Below are 27,850 nucleotides of genomic sequence, written 5' to 3'. Positions count from 1 at the left end.
CTTATAAATGTCTGGATAGTTGGCGAATGGGAGGACAATTCTCGTTAGGATATCTAGTTGTCCCACTATCCATTCATAACCGATCTGAAACCAATCTCTGGGCCAACCCCTTAAGCCTACCTCAAAGAACCTAATGTTAACGGCCCAACAGGGTCCATGACTCTGGGTCTGTCTCCTTGGCGGATCTTTCCTCCTTTCTTGGTTTGGAGTACACATCAATGAGCACATGATTTGAAAACTATCCATTACCCTAGGTTATACAGCTGACTCCACCCCTAAAGCCATAGCTGCCCAACAACAGGCTTAGATTCTGTCAACTTTAGTAATAGAAGAGGCAGTTATTTCGCTAGCAAAAGCAAGTTTATTTGGGAATAGCCATAGGAATTACAATTCAGGATATGCAAACTATGGCAGACCACAGGCAAATCCAGAAAACAGGAAGGAGGAGTTTGCTTTCATAGGGAAAAGAGGGAGTTGGGACGGACTGTAATAATGAAAGAGTTCACTGGAGGAGGCTAGGAGTCCAAAGTATGGAGGCTTCTCATTGGTTGGGCAGCTACAGTCTGATTGGCTGGGCTGTCATCAGACGGAGAATTTTCTTCTTCCTGTTGGATAGTAGAGTAGGCAACACCTTCCTGTCTGAGATATAGGCGCATATCTCTTCCTGTTTGGAGTAATCGATGATGCACTGGTCGGGGGACTCCCCCCTACAGGTCTGTCTCCACTCCAATTTTAGCTGAGGTTTCTTTAATTAATTCCACAATTCCTTAGCTAAAGTGGTATTAGTCAAATTGCCCTTAGCTAACTCCTAGCAGAACAAGGTAGTATATGCTGGCAGCAAGAACAACTTGTTGCACATGGATAATTTTCTCTGGGGAAGGAGAAACTCAATTACATAAAATCAGGGAACAAGTACACTGATTACAAGTTTCACCTGATTCCCCATGGTCCTTCAATCTTTAGGACAATTATACAAACTGGATTTGTCATATTACTTTTAATTTTGACTTGTATAATCATTTTAAAACTTTGTACCTGTTGCCCGTCAAACATCTGCAGAAATGATGCACCAAACAGTATTATGTCAGCTCAGTGCTTTGAGATGATCTCCAAGGCTTACAACCTTGATAAGACACAATTTAAGAATGGGAGACTCCTGAGAGCTCCTCCTTCTACCTTCCTTGTTGCTCAAATGTGGCCCTGCGGTTTCCAAATGCTACTTGCTCTTTCCCCCCAACATAACTCCCAGGAAAGGTCCTTCCCAGCAATGAGGGACACAGACAAAAATATTTCAACCAAAAAAAAACCAACCTGATGCTGCATCAGTTATGCTTTCAGAGAAAGATCTTGATCAAAAGGGAGAAATGTGACAATGGATAAAGCATACTTGATTTTAAGTGGAGTGGGAAAGCCACGAAAGGAGAGTTCTTACCCTTGGTTTCAACTTACACAGCCAACAGGAAGAAAGATTTTTGCATTTCTCAGTAACAGCAAACTGACCATCACTTGCAACCAATGTGAAACTGCAACAACCCTGAACTCTTGTTCTCCTCTAATGAACTTTTGTTCAAAACAACACTCCCCGGTATCCTCCCAGATTCCAATAAAAGCTAACCTTCCCTTGGTTCCTCAGATTTGCCTATGGTTCGCCATGGTTTGCTTGTCCCGAACTGTAATTCCTCTGCTATTCCCCCTGCTAAACTCATCTTTGCTTAATAATAATTGTTGTTAATTTTATTTAAGTTTGGCAGACTCTTCCAGAAGCACTTCATAATGAACAAAGAGGTCTTGCCCGCTCATTTCTTTATAAACTGAGGTATGACAAAATAGCTATAAGTAATGGTGAGAAGCTGGGAATAAAGCCCGAGGATGTGGCTCGCCCTCTGAGACCGATTATCTTTGAGTTGTTAAAGCCAGAACAGAAGAAGCTGAGAGATGGTCAAGGCAAACCCTGAAGGAAGGTGAATGAGGACAGCTATTACCCACTTTACCACAACACGCTCCAAACTGATTCTCCTGCCCCCACTTCACAAGGTTGAAAAGCTTAATGAGGAAAGAGCCTGTATTGGTCATAAAATATAATCTTTTCACTTTATTTTTTAAAGTGCAGCTCTTCAAAAATTTCATTTAAAAAGATCATCTGTAAGGAAAAAAAAAATGCGCTTAATTTAAACACTGATTTTAAACATCCCCATAAGTGAATGAACAAAACATCAAGCTCGGTTTATAAACTCCAGGAGATCCCTGCAATAGGAAAAGGTGTCCTGTCAATAGGTGGCTGCCGAGATGGTTTGATTTTAGGGACAGCAGAAAGGACTCCTGCTTTTTTCCTCATGTCTTTCCTCTCACCTATGGCCTCACTGATGCCTGAAATAAATTTTGAGTGTCCTTGGTCCTTCAGTGTCTGTCTGATCCTGCAAAGGAGCTGGGTCTGCCTCACTGTGACTTTGGAGACACATAAGTCTTACCAGGCATTTGTCCCTCTGCGTAAGTGAAGAGGTAACGCTTTACCCTGAAAGCAGGTTTTAATCAGGGGCAAAGGGCACTGAGCACCAGAAGACTAGCTTTCATACGTACAATTCAAAATAAATACTTAAGAGTGACATTAACATGACACAAGTAACAATCATACACTCAATGCCTGTCAGAAAATATTATGTATGTATAAATGTTAAGGATGCTGCTATCTTCTAGGAGAAATACCAGCCTATGTCCTCCTTCCCCCATCCCTAACCGCTGCCCTCCCCAAAAAAAAATACTTTAGCAAACCTTCATAGCATAGGTGAATTCATTCTTCTGCTTTTAACTCGGGTTTCTGATCCTAGTCATGTACTTGTCTGGGCTGGCAGCACTCATTACCGTAGTATAAACTGTGTAGCTGAAAATGAGAGGAATTTTAACATATACATCATTTTCTCTAATATTCCAAAGAGGGGAAAAAAAATCCCAAGCTCGGCTTCCCTGCTGGCGCAGTGGTTAAGAATCCACCTGACAAGGCAGGGGACACGGGTTCGAGCCCTGGTCCGGGAAGATCCCACATGCCGCGGAGCAACTAAGCCCGTGTGCCACAACTACTGAGCCTGCGCTCTAGAGCCCGCGAGCCACAACTACTGAAGCCCACGTGCCACAACTACTGAGCCCGTGCGCCTAGAGCCGGTGCTCCACAACAAGAGAAGCCACCACAATGAGAAGCCTGCACACCACAATGAAGAGTAGCCCCCACTCACCACAACTAGAGAAAGCCCACGCACAGCAACAAAGACCCAACGCAGCCAAAAATAAATAAATAAAATAAATTAAAAAAAAAAAAGAGCCCTCTTTAAAAGTCATGAGGGACACAAAATAATTTAAAAAAAAACAACAACAAACCCAAGCTCTTTTCCTCATACTTGGGACCCAGGACAAGAATACAAATAGAGACCCACATATGTCAGGCTATTTAAAAGTTATAATTCAAGCAACCACACAAAGTGTTCTTTCCTATTTTGACAACACTGTGGAAGGCCAAGTTCAAAGTTCTCAGACTCCCCAGAGTTCCACACTGTGGCAATGAGGGAGAGCTGGCCTTGGCCTGCAGCCCTGCTCTGCCTATCCCACAAATAGCACATATGTGGACACTCATCTAGGCTTCATGCACCACCCCCAGCAAACAGCCATCCCTTGGCCACCACCAGGCACAGGACGTCCAGGACGGCTGCACACCGCCATCAGGAGAACACCACCCAGGGAAGCGGACCACACAGGCCCTGGAAATGGCTTGGGTGCTGTTCAGGACGAGAATTCCAGGGTTCTGGGTACTTGGGCCAGACTCTGAGTGGATTCCTTATATCATGGGAGAGTCAGAGGAAGGCCAGAGTGGGGCCCCGAAAGCTCAGGGATCAAGACAGGGGGCCCACTGGCCCAGATCTAAGGATGAAAAGTACAATGTCACTTACTCAACATTCTGCAGAGCAAGAGACCCAAATAACTTGTGCACATGCACATACGCATGCACATACACACTGAGGCTCCTACCCTTCACTCCCTTCAACTACCTTTTGCCCCAGACACCAGCTGGGATGCCTGCTCAAAGCACTGGGAGTGGGGCGGTTTAGGAACAGGCACTGGCACCCCACAGCTGAATCAAACACTGGGCTGAAGACAGCACTATGAGAACATGCAAAGCTTGTCCAAGGGGAACGAAGGTTCCCTGAACAGGACCTCAGCTGCTTATTTACTTTAGTCATAATTATTTTTTTTTAATTTTTTTAAAAATTTATTTATTTTTGGCTGCGTTGGGTCTTCATTGCTGCGCGCGGGCTTTCTCTAGTTGCGGCGAGCGTGGGCTACTCTTCGTTGCCAGCTTCTCGTTGCGGTGGCTTCTCTTACTGTGAAGCATGGGCTCTAGGTGTGAGGGCTTCAGTAGTTGTGGCACGCGGGTTCAGTAGTTGTGGCTCATGGGCTCTAGAGTGCAGGCTCAGTAGTTGTGGTGCAGGGGTTTAGTTGCTCCGTGGCATGTGGGATCTTCCCGGACCAGGGCTCAAACCCGTGTCCCTTGCATTGGCAGGTGGATTCTTAACCACTGCACCACCAGGGAAGCCCTTTAGTCATAATTCTGTTCTCCATCACTGTTTTAGTATTGGAGCTCCACTGCAGGGGACTGTAATTTTGTAGCACAGCACAAGGGGGCAGCATAGAGCTCCTTGCTTCTGTTCAGACATTTCTGAATATTAACCTCACACACTGAACAGACGTAGCTGATGGTAATCATTACATGTAAAAGGCCTGAGAGTCAGGGATCTGTGTTATTTTTGGTTCACTGGTGATAATCATTTAAATGTAGATCCTCTTGGGTTTTCAATTATACAATAAAGAAAAATGCTTCTTGGTAAACTGTTTATAACTTCTGACAATTCTATTTCAACAAAACATTTGCCATTTAAACATTCATAGCCTTTAACTCAGTAATCCTACTTCTGGGAATTCAGCCAAGGAAAATAATACAAAAACAGGGGGGAAATGTACAAATATATTTATTTCAGAGTTTTAATAGAGGAAAAACTAACAACTGGAGAATCTTTAATTCAATTATACTACATTCAATTGGTTATGATGCAGCTATTTAAAATTATAAGGGCTGCTCACAGTACAGAAAATGCTTTATTAAAATAAATATAAAAACTATTTGATTATACTATTAATCTTTAAACAAAATATTTATCATTTATATAAATATTTTAAAAACTATAAGAACAAAAAAATAGGTTAACTATTTTTTAAATGACTATTAAAAAGGCAAAATTGTGCCCATCTGGAAAGGGTAATGGTGAGTTGGAGCTAACTCCTACAGGCTGGTGAGAGTCAATGGCTAAATATGCAGGAAGTTTATGAGCCAACTGTAAGCTTGAAATAGGCCAGGGTGAGTATTTACACCAAGGAAATCAATAAATGCTACAAATCAGGAGTCTTTTGTTTGTTTTTGCTCTCTCTGCCCTCAAAGAACTAGTTCACTAGCATAGTGCTGGGTATCATTTGTGACCCAACTAGCTCATTTGTTAGAGTGGGAAAATACTGATTTGCTTTTCTGTAGAAGATTGTTTTGGCTGTTAGAATATCGTTTATGGAATTAATTTTTTAGCAATAATCGTTTTATCTGGACATACTTAAAGAAGAAAATTTCAAAGAGATATATTCCTATTACAGTGCAAAGTGAACGGAGTAACACCAGTTTTGAAAATGTCATTGTACCTAAGGAATCTTAGAGCACCCAAATATACAAAAGTTAATCTAGAGGCCGTCAGGAAAACTACTGTTTTATATTTGTGTGAAAGAGGATCATTTCAAAGAAAAAAATCAATTGGGTATTTGAAACTAAAAATCCCTTTACAAGTTTTATCCATATTAGGCTATTTATTGAAGAATATCATTTTTGATATTCTTGCCTTGAAGAAGTAAGGATGAAGAGGAAGTAGGAAATGCTGGGTTTTGGAATTTATGGAGGTAAAAGAAGGAGATAAGACTCTGTGATGACTTGCGTCCTCTTCTATTTTAGGCCCTACCTCACTGAGCTGGTCTTGGGCACAGAGAAGGCAATCAGGCAACACCTTGAGCGGTATGCGGCCATGAAGTGCAGGCTCTTGGCCTATTCAGCCATGCTGTGATGGTGACGGCGGACCTTCAGAGCTTCCTGTACAAGTTTGGTGGGGTCTGCGTCTCAAGTTTAACTAACAGCTTCCTGTGGCAGTGGCAGTGGCAGGCCGGCCCAGCGGTTCACGTCAAAAAAAAAGGAGGTGGGTAAAATCCCAGGCTGTAGACCCGAGAAGCCATTGCTCACAGAATGCTACTATCAAGGGCACAGGCTACAAGAGAAACATTAACTCAGGCACGGAATCAACTGTGAAATGAGCACGGGGGTAGCAGAAACTCCCCGGGAAGATAAAGGAAAGCCTAAGGTATCTAAAGCTTAGTACTAACAGTGAAGTTAAGGAGCTCGCAAGCAGCGAAGGTGGTCTCCAGCTAGCAGACGGATTTAGGATAAGCATGTCATGCCCTCCTCCTTCCAGATCACTCTATCCTCCTCCCCTTTGTTTTTCCCCATGGACTCCTCACCTGACTTTTGCTACATTGGTTTATCTGTCCCTCCCTGCCAGTAGAATGCTGGTCCCAGCAGAGCAAAGAGTCTGTTTTGTCACGGCTGGATCCACAGCACCTAGAAAACCTGCTCTGTGGGAGCCCTCAGATCCCTGCCAAGCCAAAGAGTGCAGGAGAGAGTCTACTGTGCCAGGGTGATGTATGAACAGACGTGCTTAACATGTCACTTACTTGTTATAAACCGGAAACACTGACAAAACCTGCATAGGAGAAATCATATTCAAAATGATTAGAAATTCGAAAAGATTCATGCACCCCAATGTTCACAGCAGCACTATTCACAACAGCCAAGATACGGAAGCAACCTAAGTGTCCATCAACAGATGAATGGATAAAGAAGATGTGGTACATATATACAATGGAATATTACTCAGCCACAAAAAAGAATGAAATTTTGCCATTTACACAACATGGATGGACTTGGAGGGCAATATGCTTAGTGAAGTAAGTCAGACAGAGAAAGACAAATGCTGTATGCTATCACTTATATGTGGAATCTAAAAAACAATACAAATGAATGTATATAGCAAACAGAAACAGACTCACAGATATAGAGAACAAACTAGTGGGAGAGAAGGAGGAGGGGAGGGGCAAATTAGGGGTATGGGATTAAGAGATACAAACTACTATGTATAGGGACTTCCCTGGTGGCGCAGTGGTTAAGAATCTGCCTGCCAATGCGGGGGACACGGGTTCGACACCTGGTCTGGGAAGATCCCACATGCCACGGAGCAACTAAGCCCATGTGCCACAACTACTAAGCCTGCGCTCTAGAGCCCGCGAGCCGCAACTACTGAGCCCACGTGCCACAACTACTGACGTCCATGTGCCCTAGAGCCCGTGCTCTGCAACAAGAGAAGCCACTGCAATGAGAAGCCTGCGCACCACAACGAAGAGTAGCCCCCGCTCGCCGCAAATAGAGAAAGCCCGCGCACAGCAACAAAGACCCAACACAGCCAAAAAAAACCAAAAACAAAACTACTGTGTATAAAATTAGCTACAAATATGTTATATGGTACAACAAGGGAGATACAGCCAATATCTTATAATAATCATAAATGGAATATAACCTTTAAAAATTGTAAATCACTATGTTGTACACCTGAAATTTATGTAACATTGTACATCAACTATACCTCAGTAAAATAATAATAATAATAATAAATAAAAGACTATTAAAAGGTAGGAGAAATACGCGCATAATATCAATAGGAATAAAATAACCACTGAACACTTTGGTGTCTCTTGGGGTGACAGAGTTAGACTTTTGGAACCTTTCTCTTTTTCTTCTTTTAAACAAATGAACACGTTATAACTATGCTTTTTTTTTTTTTAACATGCAGAAAAACTCAGATGAAGATGATACTTTAACCTAAATGGTTACAAGTTCAGAAAATGTTTTTCTTTTAAATGTTTTCAACCAGGTAAAACTTCTACTTCAATATTGCTTGATTTCAGAAGAATTTTTTTTTAAAATCACTATTGAGAAAGACACCAAACATCCTGGGTAAAAGCTGGACATTGTGACACAAGTTACCTGAAAGAGCGTCTCCAGGCTGAGGTTTGCCTGGCCCGTGGCATTAAGAGCTTTGATGGCAGGTGTTCTGTAAGGACAATGGTCAAAGGTCACTTGGCACTTCAGGAAACTCTGAATCCCACAAGCTCTCATTTTGGGAGGTTCAAGGCAAGGTCTAGCCTCATTACCTCCCTTTCCCCCAAACAGATTCTGGCCCCCATGCATGTTTGCTACCTTGTCTCAAACCACCATGGTGGAATTAATTCAACCCCGTCTGCTCAAGGAAGCCAGGATGATGAAAATGTTTTCTGTGAATTGAACAGTTGCCACCAAACACACGGGTCAGTAAAGCCAAGGAAAAATATATAACTACTTGCCTTTTGGGGACGCACTAACTTATAATTATAGAATATTCAAAATTAGAAGGGAAATTAAAGCCCCCAAACAGTTTATTTATTTAAGTGCAGGGAAATGTTTTCCTTCCCAAAAAGTCTTACATAGAAAACTATGAACCTTGTTCCATCCTTTCCTTTTACAGATGGGTGAACAGAGGCCCAAGAGGCCACCCAGTGAATCATCAGCAGAGCTAGGGGTGGAATCTAGAACTCCTGACCCTGAGGCCAGAACCAACCTTGTCTTCCCAACACCCAGCCATCTGCCAAGAAACTCCTTGCCATGCTCTCCACCACATACCACACTCTCCCATCCTGGCCAAGGGCTAAGGTACATTTTCTGGGAGGGGACAGCACCTATAATCCCCTCCAGTTCCCGTAGCAAGAGGGGCACATTCTCCTGACCACAAGAAAACACTGCAAACCAGAAAGTGTTTAGAGACTACCTTCGGTCATCTCTCTTAGGCACTGGCTTCCAATGGTCATAATTTGTCTCAACTCGGAACCACCTGCAACACAGCACATCATCTTGTCTTAGCCAAGGTCATTTGGGACACAGCTAAAGAAAAAGTACAGAAAAATAAAAAATACCTCTAGTTTCACCAATTAAAGAAAAAAAAAAAAAGATTACTGATACAAAATGACCAGAGCCTTTAATTCTACTCACGCTCCATTTAAAGGATCTAGAGGCCATATGTCTGCTGGGCCATCTCTGTTCCTTGTGATGACCACTCCCTCCCGGGGGTATGTGCCACCAACAATGTAATAAACATCAGCAATAAGGGGAGTCTTGGCCAATTTGTAAACAGCTGCTTCAAAGTTTTCTGATTCACTCAGGGTCTGAACAAAAAAAACAAACCTGCATTAGCATCATCATACGTGGCAGTTATCCACACCAACTGATGGACAGATGGTCCAAAGCACATTCTCCTGCTATATTAAGCCATGGCTATAATCTTGAACTGCTCTGACCTCATTCTCTTGTCATCAGGGCTCCTGAGATGGAAGAAGCCTCGATGGAAAGCCAACAGCAGCAGGGTTTTTCTCACAAAAGAAGAGAACTTTGACAAGTTCTCTTTGGTGAGAGACCTGGCTCACCAAACACAGGCTGCATGATTTCGAGGCAGATCACCCTCGCAAAGATCTCCCCATGTTTCTTCATTCATTTGTTCTTTTAGCAGATATTTCTTGAATACCTGCTACGTGCTAGGCACTGTGCTGGTGTGGGAACAGAGCCGTGAATACGATGGACCCCGTCCTTGCTCTCCCCAAACTTCCAAAGATGAAAGTAAAGTCAACAGGCAATAGTGACACAACGTAACGAGTGTCAACACAGGAGAAGGAGAGGCTGTGGACGTCACAGCAGGGGACCCATCCTTACCCAGGCCATTGAGAAGGCCCCTCAGGGAGGTGTCCCATGAGCTGAGGTCAGAGAGACAAACAGAAGTCAGACCAGAGAAAACGGTGGTTGTGGGGTTGGGAGTGGGCGTGGGGAAGAGAGTTGTAGCTCAATGGAACAGACTGGCAAAGGGCTGGAGATGAAAGACAGCGTGCTGCATTAGAACATCGAGCTGAACTGGGCTTCATCAACACTTGCATAGGTCTGCAGCATGGACGGTTAAGGGGGTCACTTTCCAAATATTCAGCTTCCACATGTGCTCCTTCCTCAAGCTCATCTGCTCGAGAACGTCCTGGGTAGAGGGCCAGCCCCTCCCACCTCTACCTTCACCAACACTCTTCCACCACTTTTGGAAAGTAGAGCCATCATGCTCACCCGTCCTGAATAGTGCCGAAGCACAGTGTCAAGGGCGGGGTGAGGGTCAAACAAAAGAACGATCCAAAACATTGGTGTCTGCAAAGGTGCCATCGTCCAACACCATAAACCATTAACCACGGCAAGCTCTGTGGACTGTTCCCTGCCTTATACATATCGCCGTTAGGGTGGGGTAGTTAGACTTGAGTTGGTTTGTTCTAAACTCAGCAAAATTATAAGTGAGGCAATAGGAGTGATGGAATAGTTTTTGGATTATGTCACCTATAGCATCCCCCAACTACTATCTAAGAATTCATCGCCTCTAACAGAATTCTATGAGAACAATGCAAAAGAACATCAGTAAGAAATACTGGAGGCAGTGGTGCCTGATTTCATTCACCCAAGCGGCACACTCAGGGGGAGACAGGTACCTTATCTATCTCAGGGAATGGAGAAAATGGGCAGTGACTGCTAATGAGTACAGGGTTTCCCTTTAGGGAAATGAAGAAGTTCTAAAACTGATTGTAGTGATGGCTGCACAACTCTGTAAGTACACTAAAAACCAGTGAGTTGTATACTTTAGATAGATGAATTGTATGGCATGTGACTTGTATGGCATTACCTCAGTTAAATATATGTCTACCTTATGACCCAACAATTCCACTCTTAAGTACTTCATAACCAACTGAAATGGATATATGTTTACAAAAAGACTTGTACAAGAATTTCTACAGCAGCCTTATTCACAATAGCCCCAAACTGGAAACAACCCAATGCCTATCAACAATAAAATGGATAAACTGTGGTATACTCATACAATTGAATCTTCTTCAATAAAAAAAAAAGGAATGAGCTAGTAATACAAACAAGGATGAATCTGAAAAACATTATGCTGAGTGAAAGAAAAAGAGTCCATATACTATGATTTCATGTATATGAATTCTAGAACAGGCAGAACTTCCTATAGTGATAGAAGTCAGAGCGGTGACTCGGGGGAGGTTGGGTGTCGGAGGAGGTTAGAAATTGACTGGAAAGGAGCACTAGGGAAATTTCCAGGGACATTTGGAAATGTCGGCCAACTAAACATGGTCACTTGCCATCTGCCTCCACAAGGATTAGGTCACTAGCCACTGCAGTCGCTGACCTTCAACACATCCTGAAAGGAGTTCAGGGTGGAGAGATCAGGAATGAGGCACTCTGCGCTCTGGGAAAAACTGGCGGAACAGGTCTTCAGACAGTTAGATATTTTCAGGAGAAGGTTTTATCAGCCCAATTCTTTCATCTCCTCCTACCTAGAAAAGCGCTAAAATCATTAATGGCGACATCTGCTCCTCATGACTAGCAGTGAGCCTCAGCCAAAATGTGTGCCTGACTACACTCACCCTCTTCACTAAAATCAGATATAACACTGACCTCTCTCTCCCCCTACCTCTCTGAAGCAGTTTCTCAGAGCTAGGTGAAATGCTGTCTCCCGGGCTATAGTCCTCATCTTGCCCCAAATAAAACTTAACTCACAGCTCTCATATGGTGCATTTTTTTTTTCAGTTGATACATTCTATATCTTGTTTTGTTGGTGGTTACATGGATGGATAAATGAGTGTGTAAAATTGTCAAAACACACTGAACTAAACCCTTAATATCTGTGCATTTCATTGTATGTAAATTATATCTAAAATTTTTTTTAAATCACTGGTGTTTAGATTCCCCTGGATAGACTGGTTGATTGATTGATTGATTTGTGTGGCTGCACCAGATCTTAGTTGTGGCACGTGGGATCTTCAGTTGCGGCATGTGGGATCTTTAGTTGTGGCATGTGGGATCTAGTTCCCTGACCAGGGATCGAAGCCGGACCGCCTGCACTGGGAGTGCAGAGTCTCAACCACTGGACCACCAGGGAAGTCCCTCCCCTGGATAGATTTTAAGTTACAGTTTTATTTTTAAATGTCAACACGTACAATACACTGGATTTCTGCAGCTTTTTAATCTTATGATGAAATACTTTAGAAGTCATCTTTAAAAATATGTGAAGGATGCATAGTTTGTCAACATCTTTAGGGAATATTTAAGTAAAATGTTTAGGAGAGGGCTTCCCTGGTGGCGCAGTGGTTGAGAATCTGCCTGCCAATGCAGGGGACACGGGTTCGAGCCCTGGTCCGGGAAGATCCCACATGCCGCAGAGCAACTAAGCCCGTGTACCACAACTACTGAGCCTGTGCTCTAGAGCCCACGAGCCACAACTACTGAGCCCGTGTGCTGCAACTACTGAAGCCCGTGCGCCTAGAGCCCGTGCTCCGCAACAAGAAAAGCCACCGCAATGAGAAGCCCGTGCACCGCAACGAAGACTAGCCCCCGCTCGTCGCAACTAGAGAAAGCCCGTACACAGCAATGAAGACCCAACACAGCCAAAAGTAAATACATAAAAAAAATTTATATAAAAAAAAAGTTTAGGAGAATTTCAAGCCCACAGGGGCTTGATCATTTAGAGCAGGACAAGGAAGGGCCAAAAAGGCTAAACCCAGGCAGGGCCAGATCCTTTCACCAGAGATGTGTTCCTGAAGATGTGCTTTCTGTGGTCAGAGTACAAGTTATACGTGGCCTGGAACCCTGCTGACTAAGAGCGAACCTAAAGCTGATGTTCCTTTTGTTGTGCGTAGAGCTACCTTCTAATGCATTTGTTTTGCTAATTCAGATACTTTCTGCAACTGGAGATTCTAAAAGGAGGGCACATCCATATCTGTAGAAAAACATATCGTCTTTTATCTCAATCAGCTATTGCGGAAAACTCTAGCCTATGACAAAGATCCTCTTCTTGACCGAACTCTATCCAGGCTCCTGGAGCCCTCTTCTCAACTATGCCTTAACCTCAGCCTATAAAGACTTGGACAAACACTATCACAGCTTCTGACAGCTCAAGGCCGCATTCCTACGATGACCACCGTAGCACCCTTATAGTGCCTGCCTGAAAAAACTCAAGGCTTCCCAAAGAATTTACAGCTAATACCTGAAGATAGGGCCCCTATGTCCCAGTCTCTGCGGGAGGGTAGGAGGCTGACTTACTTCACATGGACAACTCCCTCCTTTCTACTTTTGCTAATTTTTCACTTCTCTGACTCTACTGTGCTCCCCTCACCCGCTCCTTATTCCCTCATTCTCCCTTTAAAATACTCAGTCAAGTAGAAGTTAAGTTCCATTCACGCTGGACACTTTTCCCTATTGCAATATTATACTACTGATAAAAATCTGTCCTTAACACTTTAACTAGTGTCCCGCTTTATCTTTGGTACTTATTATCAAAAAAGGTGATAAGCATTTTGTAAACCTTTAAATGCTTATTCTTGTCAGGAGCTTCTTACATTAAAAACAGCGTTGTTAAATGACACAGCATCACAACATGAACACAGTTTAGAACATGACATTAGGGTGAGGTGGGCTCGACAGTAAAAATACTCACAGTGCGGATAAGCCAGCTGACCGGTGAGTGTCTCTGAAAAAGGGCAGCAATCATATTCTCCCACCACCAGCCTTTATCTGCCAAGGATGGAACAATAAGTATATGCTCGAATTGTTGCCCCAGAGCCACGTTTTAAAATTCCTAAATCTTGTTTCTTTCCCATAGTACAAGTTGATGCGGGAGAAATGGTGGTGGATGAAGAGTGATTTTATTAGCAACCAGTTTTCAAAGATGAAGCCCAAATTTCATGGCAACATATAAACATGTATATGTATATGTGTGAGTGTATATGTATGTATATATGTATTTCATATGTGTGTGTGTGTATATATGTAGTCTTTTACCTGGAAACAATGATAATTATGTTAATGGAAATCATTCTATTATATTACTTCATGCAAAATGAAATTATGTAGCTAATAAGAAAAGTGACTCAATAGTATTTGGAAGGGCTTCCCTGGTGGCGCAGTGGTTAAGAATCCGCCTGCCAATGCAGGGGACAGAGGTTTGAGTCTGGTCTGGGAAGATCCCACCTGGAGCGGAGCAGCTAAGCCTGTGCGCCACAACTACTGAGCCTGCGCTAGAGCCCGCGAGCCACAACTACTGAAGCCTGCGCGCCAAGAGCCTGTGCTCTGCAACAAGAGATGCCACCACAATGAGAAGCCTGTGCACTGCAACAAAGAGTAGCTCCCGCTTGCCACAACTAGAGAACCCGGGCGCAGCAACAAAGACCCAAAGCAGCCAAAAATAAATAAATTTATATAAAAACATAGTATTTGGAAGACTGTAGAGCACGTATATATTTCAGAACTTTAAGTAAGATTTGGACTCTTTTTTTTTTTAATGCTTTTTAACATCTTTAAAATTATCTGTAGGGGATTTATTTCCAAAGAAAAATTTTCATTCAAGAAATAAGCATTTCATTCAAGAAATAAGCATCTACTAGCCACCATATCCAGACTTGGTCCAGACCCTTGGAATTTAACAGTAACCAGAAGAAACTAGTGTACCATTAAATAACAAGGTTTTGATAACCATAATAAAGTAAAACAATAATGTAATCATGAGTGACAAGAGAGGACTCCTCTGAGAGGAGCGTAAGGATAGCCCCTCTGAGTTGTGGACATCTAGCTAAGGCGGGTAGAGCATTCCAGACAGAAGGCATAGGTGTCAAGCCTAAGGCAGGGACAAGCTTGGCAGATGTCAAGAAAACAAAGAACGCCAGTGAGGTTCAGGTGGAGTGAGGGAGAAGGAGAAGCATAAAATGAGGTGCTGGAGGTGATCACATAGAGTTTTGAGGTCAGAGTCAGGGCTCTGGATTTGTCACGTGAAATGGAAAGTCAGGGACTTCCCTGGTGGTCCAGTGGTTGAGAATCCGCCTTGCAATGCAGGGGACGCCAGTTTGATCCCTGGTCAGGGAACTAAGATCCCACATGTCGTGGGGCAACTAAGCCCGTGCGCTGCAACTACTGAGCCCGTGGGCTCTGGAGCCCGTGCATCACAACTAGAGAGAAGCCCGCGTACCACAACAAAGAGCCCACACGCTGCAACAAAAGATCCCGTGTGCCTCAACTACGCAGCCAATAAATAAATAAATAAATATTAAAAAAAAAAAAAAAAAGAAGAAATGGAAAGTCATGGTAGACTTTAAGCAAGGGAACAACCTGATCATGCAGCTGCAGGGTGGAGAAAGTACAGGAGGGTGAGAACAGTAGTGGGGAGATCAGATGGACAGCTAGGCAGCAACAGGTGTGACAGCCTAGCAGGGAAGGTGGAGAGAATGGACAGGGAGAGTCTCGTTTTCGGGGTAGAGCTGACAAAACTTAGGGACCGAGGGGTCAAAGAATTCTCCTGGTAGCAATTGGTTGAGGAGAAGTGCCATTCCCTGAGACATGGAAAATTAGGAGAGGTGTAACTTTGGGTGGAGGAGGAGTAAGGGCAGGAAAAGGGGAAAAGAAAAGAGCAAGAGATGTGCTTGAACATGTTAAGTTTGGGATGCCCAGGAGACATCAACGTGGAGATGCTGAGCAGGTAGTTGGACACTTCAATCTGGGGCTCAGAAGAGGGCCAGCCCAGAGAGGTGACAACAATGACAAATACGTCTATGGCCCTTGCTCTGTGCCGGGCATTGCTCTAGATACCTTACATACATGAAGGTACACCTTACATACATGAACTCATTTCATCCTTACAGTGGCTATTATCGTCTCTGTTTTTCAGATGAGGAAACTGAAGCACAGAAAGGTTAAGCACCTTGGTCATGATCACCAGCGAGCAAGTGACAGCACCAAGGTATAAACCCAGGCAGCCTGGCTCTGGGGTCTGCGATCTTATCCGCAGGTGGTTAGGTCTCCCACACTCTATGCCATTTGTTAGTCCTCCTCCTTTTCTTACCCTTATTCATATACTAAAGGCACTGTTGGCCCTCTCCATAATATCCAGAAACTTAATTGAAGATCTTAGTTATCGCTATTAATGAAGAGATGTTATTTTATCGTTCAGGCATTTTAACTCAGTCTTCGCAGACTAAAGATATAACTAGTTTTCCTTAGCTTAAGGTTTAAAAAAATTTTTTAAAGAAATTTGACAGTACTTAATTAAATGTGTATGTAAAAGAATAATTCAGTTATTTTTAAACTGCTCATACCATAACTATCAGTTAAATAATTTGAGTCACAAAATGATGGAAACAAAGCCCCTTCTGTTTACACATGTTTACAGTCATTCTCTGTAAAACTTCAGTAACTGTCATGCTGTGGTTTGGGTACCACTGGTTGAGAATTAGTCTCACTCATAGCTGACATTTGAGAAAATGATGAAGAAATACATGAGGATAAAGAACTGAGTCCCTTGGACATTGATATATCCTTAACCAGCATCCTCCTGGTCCAGCCTATGTAAAAAGATAAGAATACATCAAAGGAAACAAGAAGTTGATCAGGGGTTCATCAGATGACCAACACTACACTTTAAGAGACTCCATGTACCTGCCTTTCTCCTTTATTCAGTTGCAATTCCTGAGGACAGAGACCAGAGCTGGCTTATCTCAGGGTTTCCCACATATTGGGAAACTGAGTGGTATCCCCTGAGATTTAGGGGATGGCAGTGGGGTTATTTAATAGAGCAACCAGGCAAGGAGCCAGGAGATCAATTTGAGAACCATCTCTCCCATCAACTAGCTGTCCTTTCATCTTGTAGCCTTAGTTTCCACCTTTGCATAATGGATGCAGTTAATAATATCAGCCCAAAATAATAATAATAATAATAATAATATCAGCCCAGCCTATCTAACAGGACTGTTGTGAGGGTCTAATGAGAAAACTTAGGAGTAAGTGCACAGAAAACCTTAAAGTGTTTTACTTGTATAATGCCACCATATATCCTCTGATTACTGCAATAGCTTCCAGACAGTCTTCTGCTTCCATCTTAACCCAACATGATCAAAGCAGCCAAATGATAGTTAAGAATATAAAGGTAAAACAGATCTGTTCACTCCCTGGCCTAAGATCTTCCTAGGGCTTCCATTTTGTTTAAAACCCAAACTCTTCCTCATGACCCTGCACCATGGCCTCAGCCTTCCTCTCTGTCTCTACTGTCACTCCCCACTTACTCCATCCTGTAACCACATTACACAGTCTTTTGTTTCTGGAATCCACCAGGAATGGTCCTCCCCCAGCTTCTGCACACCTGGATCATGTGAGTCAGGCCTTCCTTGACCTTGCACTACCTGCTGCATGTCCTCCTTCATTCTCTATCACATCTTCCTGTTTTACTTTCTTGGTAGCATTTATCACTAGCTGAAATAATCTTCATTGCTTACTTGCACACTGCCCACCTTCCCCCACTAGAATGGAAGCATGTAGCGTAGAAGGTGTTCCATATGTTCTGTTGGGTGAGTGAATGAAGTACGTGCATAAAACTGAACAGGGATAGGGCTAAAAGTGCTTGGGAGTTTGTTTTGATTACCTCGTTCGTCGCCAGAAACGGTAAACTTGTGCGGACTCTGACCGGTCCATAATCCTACGTAGCCAATAAAGGTGGTTCCCGTGAAGGCGATCTGAAATCAAGAGGTAAGGCATCATCTCAACACTCCAACCAAATGTACATTGAAATCACCTGTTTTGTCCCCCAGTTTCATGGATTTTTTTTTTTTCTTATAAGTTCCAACATAATAGAATAAAAACTCTGAAATAGCCTTCTAGAAGATTTAACTTTGGGGGTCCATGGATAGAAGTCAGTGGATCTGTGACCTCGGATGGAAAAAAAAAAAGGTGCATCTTTTTTTTCTTTTTTAATAGAGAGAAAGTCTTTTTTATTTATTTATTTATTTATGGCTGTGTTGGGTCTCTGTTTCTGTGCGAGGGCTTTCTCTAGTTGCGGCAAGTGGGGGCCACTCTTCATCGCGGTGCGCAGGCCTCTCACCATCGCGGCCTCTCCTGTTGTGCAGCACAGGCTCCAGACGCGCAGGCTCAATAATTGTGGCTCACGGGCCTAGTTGCTCCGCGGCACGTGGGATCTTCCCAGACCAGGGCTCGAACCCGTGTCCCCTGCGTTGGCAGGCAGATTCTCAACCACTGCGCCACCAGGGAAGCCCAAAAAGGTGCATCTTTATTTTCACTAGCCTCTAACTGAAATTTTACTCCCTCTGTAATGAATGCATGCAAGAACTCATGTAGTCATAGCAATGCCTGTGACTCCATCACCAGGAGAAGTTCAAGTATTTTCACATACATAATGGCATCATACCTATGTTGATATGGTATACATGCGTATCTTGAAATATCATTCATACTTATCACTACTCTGAATTTATGGTAGTTTCTAGACCCACTGCTAAATTTTACCAGTTAATGTGTTAAGAAAAAGTATAATATTGAAACGGCTGTATTTCAACATAACTGGTTTCTTTGCAATCTCATGAATTTTATTTTATGTATTTATGAAACATTATTTTGAGAAGGGATCAATAAGCTTCACCAAAGGGCTCCTCGCAGAAAAAAGTTAAGAAGCTCCATCCTAGAAGTAGCAAGTGGGCTTCCATTTAAAAACTTATGTTGACTCGATTATAAGAGATTAATATCATGCATCTTACAAGCTCTGTGAAGTAAGGGGAAACAAGTGAGACTGTTTGTCAGTAAAAATCAAATTTAAATTTTAAATATTAAAAAATTCTTTTACATACATCCTTCGTTTAATCCTCATGATTATTCCATGAGTTGTAGGGATCACACCCACTTTTTTTTTTCTTTCTTTCTTTTTTTTTTTTTTTTTTGCTTTGCTCCCACTTTAATTGAAGGAAATGAACTCTAATGATTACAAGACACCACTATATCCCTGAGGAGAAAAACAAACTCTATCAGTTATTTCAGATACCAGACACCCAGCTCACATGGTTCAGTAAAGATGAACTAATACTTTTGTATTTTGAGAAATGAACGGGCCTAGCTTACTTTTTTCCTAGAAAGTTGAATTTTAAGTCAGTAACTTTTCATTTAATTGTTTATTTCTACCTCGTCTGGTTGTAAAATAAAGTGGCTAAATTACAAGGGGAAAATGCAATGGTCTTAATTTCATAAATGACCTCTTCCCCGAGACTCAGTGAGGGTCTTCCATGAATTCTCCCCATTTCCATTCATGGCAGTAAAACGGGAATAAGTCTACCTCACTACTAAAGCCCTTATAAAACTTAACTATAGGGAAAAAGTAATCACACAGTCACTTCATTCACATGGCAAACCAACCCTCACATCGGTGTTACTCTTGAAGAGCAGCAAATTAAAGTTGCAAAAATCAAAATCCCTGGTAGTTTCCAAGATATTTTATAACATGTAACTACAAATAATTATAAGATATTATTTGTACGATATTGTACTTTGTAGCTCTGAAAAACTGTATTTCTAAATGTCTATGCTTTCCAACCGTCTGTGCCAGGTCAGTTAACATAAACAAAGCCCTAGCTGGGGCAGGAGACTCTAATTTACAATCTGAGTTTTGGGGAGACAGCTACTTGAAGGCTGAAGGCCTGGGTTTTGTCCCACCTCTGCCTCATCTCCTCGTGTGATGTGGAGCAAGTTAGTCTCTGTAAGTCTCGGCCCTTTCATCTGAAAAATGAGGATACAAATGTTGACTTGAGCCTGCCTCGCAGGGCTATCATGAAGATCAAAGGAGGTCCTGTATCTGAAAATACTTTTAAAACTATGAACACTAGGTAAGACTAAGAGCTTAATTATTGGATGAATAACCTGTTCTTAATTTAGCAAAGCAATTTATTAGCCATGAGCCCTCAGCAGAAAGAATACCCAAGTGTAAACTGTTAAATTCGGTAATAATAGCCTGAGCACCCAGATAAGCCATACCAATAGACCATTTCCCATGAGAGCTCCAGGAGCAACAGAAACAAATGAAGCAACACCTGTTAGTTAGGGTGAGTCTAGAGGGAACAGCTGAAATTATTTTTATTGCATTTAATATTTTGTCGATTTTTAAGAATTTTTGCTCATTGTAGAATAATGGAGAAAAGCATAAGGTACTAAAAATAATTATTGTCCCCTATTATTATTCAGTAATAATTACTAACATTTTAGTAGATGTCCTTTCAGAATTTATTTTCATGGATATTCTGTCATTGCTACCACTTAAAACCATTTTTGAAGTAAATCTTCAGCTACAAATTAAATTGGTAATAGCGGTGAAGTAAAGGAATGAAATTGGGAAAGGAGAAACATTCACCTTAAATATTTCTGTACTGTTTGAACGTTTTATGAGAAAGTTTTTGTTTGTAAAAGCAGACGACCAACTGAGTATTTAGTAAATGAGTTTCTAGTATATGTGACTCAACCCCCAAATGCAAAGAACAAATGAAATAAAGTCCTTAAACAGTGTCCCCCCAAAGCCAAGATCTGACTTTTGCATTCTCTGTTCTGTTTCATGGCAATGACATGCTTTGTGTACACAATGAACATTGATTTCTGCTATCTCTCTAGATATTTACACAGAAATGTGACAATACAATAGTACATACTAGGTTGTACTTTTAAAGGAACTATGATGAAAATAAAATGATGTATAAGTATAATTTCTTAAAGATCAAAAATAAGAGTAGTGTGGGTCAATTATACTTTTAGAGTGAAGGACCATTTATTATTTGGCCACGATTTATCAAGCATCTACCATATGCTTTGCATAGATTACTTCATTTAACCTTTATAACTATATCCATAAAGTAGTTATTAACCTCTCTGGGCTATAATCTGCAAAATGGGTTTAAGTAATTTCCCAAGTTCACAAAGGAAGTGACAGAAGCAAACTTCAAACCCAGCACTGTCATATCCCAAAATTAGGTGTTGCTAGACATTACACTACCCAGCCCCTCTATTCTAGAAGCAGCCTGAACGTGGGAAAGCAAAGAGCTGATTTAGCATCATAAGTGGAGACCGATCATACACCCATAGAAATTTCCCTAGGGAAAACTGACTGACCTCTGTAAGTAGATTCTCAATAATAATAAATGACCCTTGTTTCTACAAGCATACTTGATGTAAATCTCTCTTGTGGTTTTGTTTTTCCAGGAGGTTGATGTTTTTTGTATCTTAAATTGATAACACAGTTAAGCTGCAGACCATCCAAGTGACGGCTAACTTGGGTTAGCAAGTCTCTCTGATTTCTGAATCTCACACCGTACGGACTATACCTGCCCATTCTTTATGAACTGCACATCCACTGTCAAATTGCGTAAGATATTTCCAAAAGAGTAATCCAGATTCCGGCCATGATAAACGTTGCCTTTGGAGTCCTGAGCCACAATACTGGTGCAGAATCTGGGAAAAGGGAAAAATTCAACATAAGTGAACGAGAAAAAGGAAACGAGTTTTTCATTTAAAAAATAAGTCCTCAAAGTAAAACAGTTTTCTTCCTTATAACAGACACATATGCTATATAATCCCTGTGGATCATAATTCAAGATGAAAAAGACAACTGGACACAACTCAACAGCGTTTGTTCAGTGTTACTAGACCTCTGCCCTCAGCACACAGGACATTGAAAACATACTGAATGCGAATTTCATCCTAAATCTAAATCTGAAACGGACTCATTCTGGGCTCAGCGAGTTCACTGAACTTTGCTTAGTCCTGTGCTTGGCAGTATGTAGTCTATTTAATACACCATTCAAGGCTGGCTCAAGCTCAACTTTCTCTTCTCTGGATTTCTCAGAGCAAGCACCATGGCAGCTAACCATTTTGCTCCACAAATTGTTTCACTTTGTCTCCTTGGAAAAAGGGTGAACTATTTAGGGGCTTGGCACTTTTCCTGTCCCCCTTAAAGCTCCCTGCAGAGAGCTAATAAGAGAAAAGGATCTTTTAAGAACTCCTAGCCAGAGAGATGTATTTTGAGGAAAAGACGAAGAGGTTTGTTAAGATGTCTAAAGGTCCATATTCTCTGAGAATATGTAATGTTATGTGAAAAATATTTCAATACATCATGTCCAATTCTGGGACAGGGGAAAGATATGTACACACACACACACACACACGTGCACACATGAAATATCCTGAAGGATGGGTAGTCATTTCTGAGTAACAGGATTGTGGTTAATTTTCTTTATACTTTTCTGTATTTACTAATTTTCTATGATTACATATTATCTTTATAATTAAGAGAAAACAAATGTTACCTCCTTTTCTGTTTGTTTAAAAAAGGAAGCTTGGTCAGGTTTTAATTTTTTCCAAGGTCTCTGATTTTCAAAGAGTTCACGTCAAGAAGCAAACTGATCAAACACTGGAAGTAGCTAAAGCAAAGTTTGTAGACTCTCAAAGGTGATTTTTCAAAACTGGCGAGACAACAATTCTTTCATGTCATGCCCAAATGTTTTGGTGTGAGGTGGCCCACAAGCACAGGGAACAACTAGGGAGCCGGGCTCTGCTTTGGGAGACGCACTGCATTGTGCTGGGGACACGTGCTTTTAGCAGCAACTCTGACCGCTCACCATGCACCTGATCTTCAGCAAATTGTCCCCTTTGAGGCTTGGTTTCCACATCACAAAAGGTAATACAATCTCCAGTGCCTCATACCCAGTAGGCTCAATAAAGCATCGCTAGTCTTACTTAATCTGATTCAAAAAGCCTTATACCAGAAGTGAGGACAAAACATTTCCTTTGTTAACGCTAGTGGAGTCTGATGGTGCTTTTTCTTGCCAGGCGATTCAGTATATACCTTAATATCAAATCCAAAAGTTAGAATTTTTTTACTAGAATTTTTGCTTTAGTTGATTTGAATATAGTGACTCCAACAAAGGAAGAGGAAAATGAAAATGAAAATAAATTGATTTTTTCCTTGAGAAAACCACATGTCAGAATAGGAAAAAGATGGGGGTAGGAGACGAGGAATGGCAAAATTAACTTAGGTCAATTGAAAGGCACTTTAATACATCTGTGTCTTATCTGCGTCTTAAAACATTTCCCTGAAGAGGACGGCAGTCACAGTGCTTCTTAACCTACTCTACCTAGATGTTCTGGGAAGATGCCAGCAGGCAGTAAAGTTTCATTATCCACAGGAAAAAAAATTTTTTTAAACATCTTTCGGCAGCGAGAAGCTATAAGTATCTAAAAGATGTTACTAATGAGTCTGGTCTGGTGGCAAAACAGTAAGTCCTGAAGACAGAAACCAAGTCAAATCTCTCTTAATTGCAGGACCTGTTACTGAGCCAACAGACTTGAGGCTCTCCCTGCACTTTGCCTGGGATCAACCACACACTCCATATTGCTTTCCCCTGTGTATGCCACAGCTGATCATGCCCACTCCAGGTACCAAATACTGGCTGCCCCTACTAGCCAGAACAGTGTAGCCTGTGACCCCAGAGCTGGAGGCAACAGGCTCATAAAGAGGAATCATGATCGCTAGCCATGATGAACATGGAAAGTTAAATGCAGGGGGACAAATGAATGCTGGGACAGCCCCCGCATTATAAGGCTGGGCAGTCATTGGGTTAACTTGAGTGGGATTATTCCAAGACCTTCCTGGGAGAGTACATGTTGAGCAGAGTTTCAAAAGTGGGATGCCACCTGGATTGGTGAAGGGAGAAAAGGGGACTTCAGGTAGAGGAACGGTTCAGCGTTGAGGTCAGAGAAGCTGCTTTCCCTTCTCGAAACTCAAAATCTGCTGCTCAGCTTTACCCAGAGAAGCAAAGAGGAAGCACTGGAGGTTTCTGGGCAGCCCGGTCACCACCCTGCTTTCATTACACTGACAACATGTCTCCTTCCACTCAGATGCGGCAGGAATCTGGGTCAAGTCTCAAATTAATCCGCGCTAGCGCGGGGCACTCACGCGGTGGACTCGTAGGCCAGGTTAAGGAGGATGCAGTCGGCCAGGTTGAAGTTCAGGGCGTCGCACTGGCCGCGGATCTCGTCGGTGAAGGGCTGGGGCAGGAAGAGCTCCAGCTCCCAGACCGCCTTTCGGATCAATCCGAGGACCCACTTGGGGACATTATCCCTAGAAAGGAAGAACCACGAGAGTGTATGATCTGCTCAGAGGTTCGGAGGGGTGCGAGTATGTGTGTACTGGAGGAGGGGGTACCTGAAGCTCTCATCCTTAGGGGTGAGTTCTAGGTGCCTCGCTTACCCAGAGAGCTCAGTCCAGGTCCAGCCGGCATCACCCAAAACGCAGCGTCCAGAAGAGAGAAGAACACTCCGAGAGAGGGAAGTAAGGCGACCGAGAGTGGCCCCCAAAAGGGTGGGCCTGGGGGCCCACGAGGCCTGCTAGGGGTGCGGGGCTGCGTCCCCTACTCGGTAGCTGAGCAGCCAGCCGGGGCGACGGCCCGGGCGACAACCCGCGCGCCACCCTGATCCGGAATGGCTGGTGGACTGGCGTGCCACTGGAGACACCGAACTTGAAAGTCAAACCAGCTGCGCGGGATCATCCCCAACCCCGGCGCTGCCTGGGGCACTAGCAAATGCCAGCTCTGGTCCCCGCCACCCCTGCACACGCCAGACGCCCGGGGTGAGCGGCATGGGGTGGAGGGCAAGGCTGTCCGAGAGGGAGGGGAGGGGTCACGAATCTCAGTTTGACGCACATTGCGCAGCAAGCGTCCGGGCTTTGCCGCCCTCCGACCCCCGCCCGCTCCCCCTGTCCTGCGCTCACCCGATGATACGCGCCATAGCGGCGCGCAAGAAGTCGCGGTCGAAGTGCTGCAGCATTGGCAGCCAGCGCAGCTCGGGGGCCGCGTCCAGGCTCACGTTGAAGAGCGGCGGGGCGAGGGACGAGGCGGCGGCCGACAGCCCGGCCCCGGCCAGCAGCAGCAGAGCCAGCGCCGTGCGCGCACTCAGACCGGCGGCTCTCATAACTCGTGCGGCCACAATTGGACCCCGGCAGCAGCTGCCCGCGCCCTGGGGAAGCGCTGGAGGACGAGGAGGAAGAGGAGGAGCTTGGGCGGAGCCGGGAGGGCTGGAGGCGGAGCCCGTGCGCCGCTTGGCCCGCCTGGTCACCCGGGACCCGGAACGGTGAGGGGAGCCGCCTCCCCAAGTCCAGCATCTGCGCTTCTCGCCCCAGTGCCTGCGTGCCACGCCCCCGCCCCCGGCCAAGGGTGCCGCCCTGCTCCGGGTCCCCCGGCGGCGCTAAATGCGGCAGCCAGCTTCTCGCCCCCCACTCTCCGCCCCATCCCACCCACGTGGGCCGAGAGAGCGTAATCGGCGGCCTGGAGGGCGTTTATGAAAATGGTTTTCAGCGGCGAAGAGGGAGGCAGCAGAGTCCTATTGCGATAGGAAGGGCCCTCCCACCCCCGCCTCATTTGATCTTTTTTTTTTTTCTTTTTAATTAATTAATTTATTTATTTATGTTTGGCTGTGTTGGGTCTTCGTTGCTGCATGCGGGCTTTCTCCAGTTGCGGAGAGCGGGGGCTACTCTTCCTTGCGGTGCGCGGGCTTCTCATTGCGGTGGCTTCTCGTTGCGGAGCACGGGCTCTAGGCACGTGGGCTTCAGTAGTTGTGGCATGCGGGCTCAGTAGTTGTGGCTCGTGGGATCTAGAGCACAGGCTCAGTAGTTGTGGCACACGGGCTTAATTCCTCCGCAGCATGTGGGATCTTCCCGGGCCAGGGCTCGAACCTGTGTCTCCTGCATTGGCAGGCGGATTCTCAACCACTGTGCCACCAGGGAAGCCCTCATTTGCTCTTATTTAAATTCTTCAAAGGTTTAATCTGGATTTTATAAGGGGAAGGAGAGCTTTTTCAGTTCAGCAGTCCCACTTTTCAGTTTCTTTAAAAAAGCTAAAAAGGTAGCTAACATTTACGTGCAGAGTGTTTTGCCCACTCTGTCTCATTTGACCATCAAAACAAGCCAGAAGATAACGTTCTCCTGACTCATCCCTGTTTTCCTGATGAGGAGTGTTACGTAATTTGCCCGAGGTCACATCGCTGGTGAGCTAGCCTCAAAGCCAGACTGTCAGAATCCAAATTCCACCTTCACAATCATTGACCTGAAGAGCCTCACCTTTTCGCGTTCCCAGTATGGGAGACAGAAGGTGTTAGGCTCAGGAAAATCACCAGACTTAATAAGGCTGGAACATTCTTTAATGGTTAGCACGGTCGTCCGTAGGTAGAGTGTGTAGGGGAAACTTGGAAAGTTTGCTTTTTTCAGCCCCCTCCCCCAACTAGAATACACCATCACTACCTCTGATTTTTTCCCATTCTTTAAATTGAAGTATAGTTGATTTATAATGTGTTAATTTATGCTGTACAACAAAGTGATTCAGTTACACACGTATATATATATGCTTTTTTATATTCCTTTCCATTATGGTTTATCACAGGATATTGAATATAGTTCCCTGTGCTATACAGTAGGACCTTGTTGTTTATCCATCCTATATATAATAGTTTTCATCTGCTAATCCCCAAACTCCTAATCCATCCTTCCTGCACCCTCCTCCTGGCAACCACAAATCTGTTCTCTAGTTCTGTTTCGTAGATAGGTTCATTTGTGTTATATTTTAGATTCCACTGAGTTTTCCCATTTTTGTGGCTTACATGTCACTGGGCTAAAGTTTCAAGCCTCTGTTCCCATTTCTTCCTGGTCTTTCTGTAAAATTTAAGACCCAGGTGTTAATTTGCTCATTTGCAAAGCCTGAGTAACAGCAGTTGCCTGCTTAAACCATAGGTGCATTGAGAGAATCACCAAGGGAGCAAACAGATTAGTTGGGTTCAAAGAGATGTGCTTGCATTAAAAAAAAAAAAAAAAAGTGACTTCCTGTCACTTCAAGAGTGATAGTAAAAAGATAAAAATTAAAAACAATTGCAGAATTTTTAAAACAACCATGATAAAATGTATTGAATGGGGCTTCCCTGGTGGCGCAGTGGTTGGGAGTCTGCCTGCTAGTGCGGGGGACGCGGGTTCGAGCCCTGGTCTGGGAGGATCCCACATGCCGCGGAGCGGCTGGGCCCGTGAGCCACAATTGCTGAGCCTGCGCGTCGGGAGCCTGTGCCCCGCAACGGGAGGGGCCGCGATGGAGAAAGGCCCGCGCACCGCGATGAAGAGCGGTCCCCACACCGCGATGAAGAGTGGCCCCCGCTTGCCGCAACTGGAGAAAGCCCTCGCACGAACCGAAGACCCAATACAGACAAAAATAAATTAATTAATTAATTAAAAAGAAAATCCTTAAAAAAAAAAAAAAATGTATTGAATGAACAAATCTACAGTGTGGTAAAATAGGTGTTATTCACAATTAAGCTTAACTAAATATAATTTCATATAATCTATTCCTCTATTATTAAAAAGTTATACATTTGTTATAGGACAGTTTAAAACAAAGATTAAAGGGAGATCTGGAATTACCAATCTATGAGCCCTCTCCCTTCTGCTGCTTCTATGCTGTGCAGATTTCAGAGATGCTATACACTGATTTCATGGTTTATTTATGGAACTGAATCTACAGTTTAAAAAATACTTCTGTGGAGCGTGCAAGAAGGTAGATGATATATCAGAAACATGGGATATAATGTTTTTATAGCTGGCATCTCATTTTGTTCAGTTTAAAAGTAGTGTGGGGACTTCCCTGGTGGTCCATTGGTTGAGTCTCCGCACTCCCAATGCAGAGGGCCCAGGTTCAATCCCTGATCAGGGAA

The 27,850-nt window shown here is 43.5% G+C and overlaps 1 protein-coding gene across 5 annotated transcripts; it reads right to left on the bottom strand.

Moving 5' to 3' along the window:
- Positions 1 to 351: 351 nt before the first annotated feature.
- On the bottom strand, positions 352 to 25,152 carry NAAA (N-acylethanolamine acid amidase). Of its 5 annotated transcripts, none has more exons than XM_007165558.3 (11): positions 24,876 to 25,151; positions 24,063 to 24,227; positions 21,433 to 21,559; positions 17,709 to 17,799; positions 13,743 to 13,819; positions 9,206 to 9,378; positions 8,985 to 9,047; positions 8,168 to 8,234; positions 6,802 to 6,830; positions 2,770 to 2,878; positions 352 to 605 (listed from the first exon to the last, which is right to left on the bottom strand). In XM_007165558.3, the coding sequence occupies exons 1-10, from the start codon at positions 25,073 to 25,075 to the stop codon at positions 2,803 to 2,805; spliced, it is 1,068 nt and encodes a 355-aa protein (XP_007165620.2). In that variant the 5' UTR covers positions 25,076 to 25,151; the 3' UTR covers positions 352 to 605; positions 2,770 to 2,802. The 5 variants fall into 5 exon arrangements, 3 of the variants coding, with proteins under 3 accessions (XP_007165620.2, XP_028022052.2, XP_057403332.1); XM_028166251.2 differs by lacking the exon at positions 352 to 605 and adding an exon at positions 2,066 to 2,140; XR_009008441.1 differs by lacking the exon at positions 352 to 605 and adding an exon at positions 8,381 to 8,454 and having other exon boundaries at positions 2,769 to 2,878; positions 24,876 to 25,152.
- Positions 25,153 to 27,850: the final 2,698 nt, after the last annotated feature.

Source organism: Balaenoptera acutorostrata, chromosome 5, assembly GCF_949987535.1.
Source record: "Balaenoptera acutorostrata chromosome 5, mBalAcu1.1, whole genome shotgun sequence".
NCBI classification, from domain to species: Eukaryota; Metazoa; Chordata; class Mammalia; order Artiodactyla; family Balaenopteridae; genus Balaenoptera; species Balaenoptera acutorostrata.
The sequence above is the reverse complement of the archived record's forward strand: the minus strand, read 5'-3'. Positions and strand labels throughout refer to the sequence as shown.